Source organism: Cryptotermes secundus, unplaced genomic scaffold, assembly GCF_002891405.2.
Source record: "Cryptotermes secundus unplaced genomic scaffold, Csec_1.0 scaffold201, whole genome shotgun sequence".
In the NCBI taxonomy this organism is placed as follows: Eukaryota; Metazoa; Arthropoda; class Insecta; order Blattodea; family Kalotermitidae; genus Cryptotermes; species Cryptotermes secundus.
This window is the reverse complement of record NW_019723300.1, coordinates 96,534-105,576: the sequence shown is the minus strand read 5'-3', so window position 1 is coordinate 105,576 and position 9,043 is coordinate 96,534. Positions and strand designations below refer to the sequence as shown.

The window sequence follows — 9,043 nt, the reverse complement described above, 5'->3', positions numbered from 1 at the left end:
CGATATCAGAGAAATTCAGGAATGAAAATGACGTTACATACGAGGTTGATGCATTTGTGCATGTCGTACTAAGCAAGGTATAAAAACAGTTGCTTTATGAGGAATTAGTTCGTACCATTGAATATTTGACGCAATAGACAAGGTGTCGCAGAAACCGATGATGCTATAACCAAGTTTTACTGTAATTATTTCATTTGTGATAGTCATCCTAGCCGTAGAAGCTTGTTCTGACCAAGAGTTTGGATCTCTTAGCATTAGAATCTAGGGGTGACTTCAGTCGCCATATTCTCGGCCATAAGAACCACCAGTCCCATATAAAAGGCAGACACAAGTTTCAGAACCCAGCTTACTCTATCCGTTTCGAAGTTACACAATTCCTGATCTCTGAAGTGCAATTTTGTCTGTAGGCAGACATCTGATAGCTCGCTATAGGATGACGTGTCATTACAGATGGATGGAAGTGAGTTAAAAAAGGGGGACTGAGCTGGTATACAGATTGTTTCAAGATAAATAAGGGCACTGGAGCTGGTGTATACTGCCATAGCACGAGGCGGAAACTTAGTTTCAGCCTCGGGCAGTACACGACAGTATTCCAGGCAGAAGTACAGGCTGCACTTAAAGTGCTTGACAAACACCAGATCAACTCAAAATTGGTCTGGGATTGCCACCAAACCCTCATGGAACTGCCCAAACATAACAGGGTACAACCGATATGGGTGCCGGGGCATGAGGGTATTGCTGGAAACGAAACAGCAGATCAACTGGCTAAGACTGGAGCTGAACATCCGTTCATAGGACCTGAACCAGCCTGTGGCATCTCTATAGGAGTTGCCAGAAAGGCAATCAGGGACTAGACAAACATGAAGCACAAGAAATACTGGGGATCCTTGACTGGACTCAGGCAACAAAAGGGACTCATACAAGGACCCTCTGCTAAAAGAGCGAAGGAACTGTTGAGGTTAAACAGGAACCAGCTACGATGGGTGGTAGGACTGCTTACAGGACACTGTCACCTCAAAGGACACCTCTTCAAGCTGGGACTAAGTGATAGTCCCACTTGTAATAGGTGTCAAGAAGAAACAGCCACTCATATCCTGTGTGAATGTGAGGCCTTAGCTTATTTAAGATTACGTCACTTGGCTCAATACTTTATCGAACCAAGTGACTATTTCGACGCCCCCACATACAAAATCCTACCCTTCATTCGAAGCGCAGGATTGCTGAGGGGATAATCAGAAGGGAAGGCACAATAGATCGGTGTAGGTCGCGTTGCAAGGGCCAAGAATGGCCAACCCTTATACATTTATTCATTAAACTCACCAACCAACTCTTCACTTCTCTGCACTGCACTACTGAACTCGGTCGTAGCCTGATATAGCATCGGAGCGGACGACATAGAAAACACAGACTCTAAGAGTACTTCTGTTGTTGTGCACGGGACTCTGCCTCGCAGTAGCCCTTGTCCCCTTTTTTCGCTGTCGTTGCTTACCAACGGGTCTATATGCTACGTTGTCTTTACATTAACAGTAGAGCAGTCAATAAGAAGCAGTTCTAACCAACATTTGACCCGCCTTCTCTTCGTTAGAGAGCAGCACCTACCTGAGTGGGTTCAGGATCGCCCGGTGCCGGTCCACCGCGATGGCCGTCAGTGTGAAGATACTCACGTTGACGCTGAGCACCTGGACGAACGGACAGAAGGCGCACATGAAGTGGGGGAGGTTCCACCGCTGCAGCAGCGCCGCCTGGAACTGTGGAAATAAATGATGTCCCTTATTAGATTCTCACCCGCTACACAAACTTAGTAATTGATATGAAGCACGTCTTACATAATACTAACAGAGTGACACAGTACACATTTTTATATGCCGATCACTGTGGCCGGCCGAGCGGTATAAGGGGGCCCATACACGTACGAGTCTGGCTCGCGAGTCAGGCTCGGCGAGGAGCCTGGCTCGGATTAATTTCACGAGACACATATGAGATTGGCGACCCACACACGGACGACTTTGGCTCATTGGAACCCGAGCCGAGTCGGACTCGCGAGCCAGACACGTACGTGTATGGGCCCCCTAAAGCATGAAATATCTTCGCTCGCTGGAACACTGGGATCGTGGGTTCGAATTCCACTCAATGCATGGATGTTCGTCTGCTTTATTCTGTGTTCATGTGTAAGTAGTGACCTTGCGATGGGCTGATCCCCCGTCAAAGGAGTCCTACCGATGTAGAAGGTTAAGAAACTGAAGTGAAACAAGCGTTTCACAGATTCCTTATGCACCAAGTGGAAGCAACAGGGATATACGGCCATCTTACATAAATTCTTGTTTTCGACACCATTTTGAGATATTTTAATCCAGTTCATATTACTTTTGAAAAAGGCTATAATATAGAAGAAATAATTTGAAAATAACTCGGTATAATGTCATCAGATAGAAACAGGCCTCAACTACATACGTGTATATACAAAATGTCGTAACTGCACAGCTTGCTATTTCTCAGATGAGATTAGCTTTGCGGAGATAAAGATTGCAGCCGTCCTACCGACAACGGTTGGTATTCACGGTGTGCCTAGTTCTCAACTCGACCGGCTCACTGGCTACGTGACGTTTCTCTTGGTTTTCCTGGTCCTTCCAGACAAATTCCGGGGGAAGGTCTCCATTATGTCATTACCAGGGCCCGGATTTTGATGACATGTCATCTTTTTTCCTTAGTATCCTATGCAATGCTCTTAAATATATAAATCTCGGATATGAGCTGCTGGTTACAGAAATATAAATTTTATAGATACATTTTGTCATTTTTGACATTTTTAGGTTTAAGGTCATTTTTTCATTTTGGGGGTAATTTTTTGGTAAATTTTTGGACATTTAATGGTATTTCTTGTCATTTTTTGCCATTTTAGGGAATTTTTCTTCATATGTTTTCTGAAATATGAATAACATGGAAGCGAAGTGTTCTTTCTTTCTTCTTTAGATAATTTTTCTGGAATTTTCGGTCATTTTATAGGTCATTTTTTAAATATTTTCAGGTCATCAAAATCCGGGCCCTGATCATTACCATTTCCTTCCAGAACCTTTGTAAATCTTTATCCACTAGCCGTCCTACCATTCAGCGCTACGGACAGTGTCTTGGACTAAACCATACACATCCTAATAAGACAGCTCTCTGCCTCTCGCTCTCCCTCTTCCCCTCCCTCTCTCTTCCCCTTTCGCTCCAACTTTGGAGCACAGGGCCGATTTCTCATTTTCATGATCATTTTACAGACGGTAGGACTCCTTGGACGGGTGATCAGCTCGTCGCAAGGCCTCTACCTAAACACTGTGGAGCATAGGGCTGATCTCTCAGTTTCATGATCATTTTACAGACAGTAGGACTCCCTGAGCGGGTGATCAGCTCGTCGCAAGGCCTCTCTCCAAATACAGGACAACATAAACAGAGTAAACGCATGCACACACCAAAAGTCCATGCTTTGTGCGGTATTCGAACCTACGATCCCGGCTTCCGAGCGAACGAAGACAGTAAATGCCTTAGACCACTCGGCTACCGTAATTAGAGAGCTACAGTAATACAAATATACACGTATTTGCATTTATTTATCTGTGCACAAACACAGTAAGGAAGGAAATAAAGGAAGGAAGAGAAGAGGAATAGTCATGAAGTTCAGGGAAGAATTAGTACTTTCCTTTGGTACGACACTGATAGCACTGAAGACGTGTTTACCTTGCCGTTGCCTAACATTGACAAGGGGATTAACATACAGACACAAAGACTTATGGGAGAGGTTTATAAAGTACGCAGTTGAAATGTGTTCAGATGTCAAGATATACATATCTAATGCCATAAAAATTGTTTCAGGCTTTCAAAAGTAGTTGCGGGAGGGACATACATACAGCAAGGTGATGTCATAAGCCTAGCTGTGATTCTCTTCGCGTTTACATGTCTCTGTTAGTCTCGAATTAATCGCTCATGTAGTTTTAAAAATAAACGTCGGAATTTATATTTCTTGTTACCACCAAAACATATATCTTACTACTGTCACCGTACGTCAGTGTCCAAGCCCATAGCCGTGTTGTCTGGATCGCTGGAACATATGCTTACCCTCGCAGTATGCTATTCTATTCATTCAGACGATAGAAGTGATGAATGCATGACGGTCTTGAATGCAAATATAACTTAGAGAATAATCTTTTTCTTGTTCTAGCCAGTTTCACATTTCTTGCAGGTTTCCAGGAATAATATATTGCGCATACATTCCTGAACACACGCCCATCTGTATATCTCGTCAGAAATTATAAATTAATTACCGCTACTTCTCTCGTAATTTGACGATTCAGTGTTGTGAATCAATTTTATTTGTTCGTTTTCTGTACTCTTTGCGACTAGATAGCGTCAGACGGTGGAAATATGCTTTGGAAGGAAGCAAACATGGTCTGCTCGCGGTACTACCCCGGCATTGTATGGAGGGACTCAGAAATACCATGGAATTCCTCTGTAAATATGGCTGGTATCTAGGCAGGACTTCTAACCGAGTATTTCCCAAACGAATCAACGAATTTCACTGAAATAAATTTAAAAAAATGAGTAAAGTTTTCGACGCAATTCTATTATAATAGGTTGCCCCTGGCCGGTCACGGTAGCCGAGCGGTCTAAGGCATGTACTGCCTTCGCTCGCTTGGAAACCGGGATCGTGGGTTCGAATCCCACTCAGGGCATGGATGTTTAGTTTATGTGTTTGCGTTTTTCTGTGTTTGTGTACAAGTAGAGGCCTTGCGACGAGCTGAACACCCGCCCAAGGAGTCCTACTGAATGTGTAAGATCTAGAAAAACCGTAGTGAACGGAGAAGTTCATGGAGGTAGGCCTAGGCCCACTGGGGCTGTAGTGCCGAGGGGGAAAAAGTTACCCCTGTGCTTAATTAATTAAGCACTATGCCCTGAAGACGTATGGGGGAGTGGATGTATAGATACACGTTTTCTTGACCTCAGCACTAGTTGGAGGTGATTGTTCAGCTTCACGCTCCTGCCGCTTTACCACCTGGGAAATTACCGCCATTATCGATTAGATTTTATTACGAATTCTGATAAGTATCTACGCAGTAATGAGACATATCGGCATTTGTTTGTGTCCCATTCGCCCTGCTTTGGAAATGCGTTTTGCCCAGTGATAAACAAATTTTCGGATTTTAACAGAATACGTGTACAATTCCTTCGAACAATTTATTTCAGATGCATAATTAGCAACACCCGTTAACCCATATTTAAATATTTTAGCGATTCGCAAAATTTTCTCCGGTTCATACGAGTACATTTACCCCCTTAATGAACTGTATTTCTTTCCCTGTAAATTTAAAATGTTTTCACATCCTCTAGCATTATAAGCTGGTTCACAGGTTGCTCATCTCCTATGACGCAATCTGTCAATAGCGGTCGTGTTAAACATAGCGGCAGGAGCTACGTCGCCCATTTCATGTATATTTATGTCATGTACGAGATGTTACCCTATAATTGAACCTTATCCTCTTCTTTGTTACTAGAACAAGGATGTGATTACCTAAAGCTATCCCTGTAACAGGCCATTGAGGCCCATAGTTTTTTGAGACGTCGAGGCCCCCACATTTTCTAGACAATCTGCTCACAGATATCGGTGAGGTTGTCAGCCTTACGCGCCATCCACCCTTTACCCTCAGGAAGATTCCTGGTACTCATTTCTGTTAGAGGCTGAGTCGACCCCATGGCCATAGTGCGGCTGGAAGGATTAGGTTAATTGAAAAATCCAGTGACGTCGGGAATCGAACCCAGGACTTTCCAACTTGTAGTATAGTGCTCAACCAGTTACGCTACCGCGTGCGGCATGCGATTAAAAGCACATAGACTCTGTTTTATATAATCTCTAACAATATTACAACAGGTTTTACAGGCTTAGGGAATGGAAGTGATTAAGCACGTATGTGCTATATATACAGTTATCGTAACTGATGGTGTTAGAATATATGAGTACATGGGATCAACATCAGTATTTAGAAATAAGTATTAATTTCAGCGTTTAATCGAAAAATGTCTGTGTCTGAGTTTGGAAGTGCAGTCAAGGAATTATCCGACTCGACATTAGTCTGTTAGCAACTGCTCACGCTGGTTCCTCGTGCGCGGATTTTCTTCTTCTTTCTTCAATCCTGAAGATGGAGGCGATACGTTCCTCCGAAACGTCGGTTAATACAATATCTACACGGCGCCACATACTATAAAACTGCTTTCTTCAAGGAACAAAGACTCCGTCGCGAATGTTTCATCTCTCTCTACAACATTTGTTCGAAATATTTTTCTTTCCGATAAGCATTTATTATGATACTCCTAGTTTCAAGCAGAAATGTACGAGTATGTAGGTCTTTTTGTACTCGGAAATTTCCGTTATTTTTGTAAAACCTATCAGTATAGAATTTCAGGAAAAAAAAATTGTTTAGTCGCTGTTGAATGGGGGCACACAGAGGGACAGAAACTAGTAATCGCTATTGGTTTGCACTGTGATAGCGCCATGAATGATACAGCAGGTTCCATTAACACACACAGGAATATTCAGTCAATGAGAACTTGTCCAATGCAAAGCAACTACGCAAAATACAACACAATATGCAATGGGCTTGAACAACGTAACAATGTGGACAGTGAGAGCCGCAGATAACGAAAATAGCGAGATGGGTAGTGACAAACCTCATTCTACCCAATTAAACCTGCAATAAAGCAACCTGTGGACCGTGCCTCCTTTCCCGGAATCTGAGTTCGAGGGTTCAGCGTTAAAACAGATGTGCTGAAAGGGAATAAAGAAGATCTGAAGGCAAGGTACTGCTCAGAGAACACAAACATAGGTGAGAGTAGGCTATCAAAATTAATCTTATATAATTTATTCCTTGTTGGTTATTAGCCATCTTACGTGGAACTCGCTTTTTAAAATTTTAAAAGTTAAAATCTCTTCCACACCACAGGTATATGCATAATAAATGTTTCGACCAACATCGGTCATCTTCAAGTAAAGGTAAATCAAGGTAAAGCTCTCCCTGTAACAGGCCGTACAGCCAATAGGGTTGTGAGACGTCGAGGTTTCCACATTTTGTCTAGACAATTGGCTCACAGATGGCGGTGAGGTTGTCAGCCTTACGTGCCGGCCGCCCTTAATCCCTCAAGAAGATTCTTGGTTCTAATTTCTGTTAGAGGCTGGGTCGACCCCAGGGCCGTAGTGTGGCTGGAAGGATTATGTCAATTGAAAAAAGAATCCACCTCATCGGGACTCGAACCCGCGACCTTCCGGCTTGTAGCATAGTGCCTCAACCAACTATGCTACCGCTTCAGATGCCTCTAACATTGTTGTTGAAACTGCTGTACTTCCGTCCGTATGTTCAACTTTTGGGGCATGTCCTCGTCTATGCGCCCATGTGTCCTATGACGATGGGCAGTTACTCTTGTCGTGCCGTGTCTAGCTGTCATGAAGGAATAAATAAGTGATGTGCAACACGACGCGACGATACAAAATCTCCGTTGGTTTTAGTCCGCAAGCAAACTATACCGAACGAACGACCGCCGCTTGTCGGCGAAGTTAGTGCCAACTTTAGGGGATAGAGGGTGTCTCGTGGTCAGTGCAACGGATTCCCACGGCCGTTAATCTATATTTTCTAGACCGGAACGCAAGGATACAATCTTACATAAATGTTCTTCTTACGCGGGCTCTACAGTCCGTGATAAACCTCGACTCTTTCAAGATTTCCCACCATTAATCTCGAATTGTGTTCAGACAAAGGATATTGTCTCAGATATTTCATTTCTCAGAAAAGGCATGTAAATTATGTTGGACTGTGGCAAATGTTTGGACAGGAAACTGTAATGTGACATATAGACCCATTGCTAGGAAACGATTTGATAAACACTTTTCCATAGAGACTGATTCTTGGAAACCTCGTCACGCAACACATTTCAATGGATAACTATGATCAACTAACATTTCCTTGGATACCGATATGCTATATACTCGGCCGTTCAGTGTGTAGCGAAAAAGGAAGACTTTTCAATAATATGTTATACACGTACGTGCGAAATATACACTTGAGGAAAGGCCAAGCGTATTCATAAGAGACAAACCCATCTTCTCGTCAGAGATGATGTCACATAAGGACTATGACCGCAAGAGTTGGGTTGGAAAAAATCTGGTCGTGGACCTCAAGAGGCCTGGCGCCATGATGAACTCATTGGCGGTAAACCGCCAGTCGTAAAGTAACTCTGGCTTTGACTTTGACTTTGACAGAATAAAATCAGTCACTGTTAGTCACTGTTAGTCTAGTCACCATGGAGAGAGTCCTGGGCAGCTATTTCTTCTGAGTTATTGTTAACTTATTGTGATTACGAGAGATTGTGAAGAAGTGTTAATAAATCCAATTCAAACCCCGTTATTATTAGTCACGCAGATATAAACACGTGACAGTATTAAGCCTTCTATTACGACCTGAATTAATTCTGAACATTAAATGGACATACAGCGTAACAGAAATAATTTCTGAAATGACTTTACACAGTTCTTTATGAACGTGTGACGCATTATTAAAACAAGCTTTTTTGGAGGCGTTATGTAACGCTGTTTCAAAACTCGTTCCGCTTTGAACTAGCAGTGGTACATTAGCTTTATGAAATACATGAAGTGAATTCGCTGCTTCATTCTGCGACGTGCACTGCCGTATGTGCTCTTACATGTAATTAATTTACTAATTCAAATCGTGCAGAGTATTGGAGCCTTGCTTACTAACCATCTCTTTATGAGGTTACCACTCTTCGGTCTGTGTACTCTGCTGATGCGGGAGTCTGGGGAACTTTCTGTCTCCGTCTTACGAAAACCGACGGCAGATGTGAGCAACTTCGCGATAATAATCACTTGTCAAGGTCATCATGAATAATATCTTATTATTATTATTATTATTATTATTACTAGTAGTAGTAGTAGTAGTAGTAGTAGTGGTAGTAGTAGTAGCAGTGCCGGTCACGGTAGCCGAGCTGTCTAAGGCATGCACTGTCT

General features: G+C 42.9%; 1 protein-coding gene across 1 annotated transcript in view; it reads right to left on the bottom strand.

The window, feature by feature from the left end:
• Window positions 1–9,043, bottom strand: part of LOC111861697 (neuropeptide Y receptor type 1) — a 74,901-nt gene that overhangs the window by 25,607 nt on the left and 40,251 nt on the right. The window contains exon 3 of the mRNA XM_023846474.2: window positions 1,600–1,748. Coding sequence (XP_023702242.1) covers window positions 1,600–1,748 — 149 coding nt within the window. The remainder of the gene's footprint in view (window positions 1–1,599; window positions 1,749–9,043) is intronic.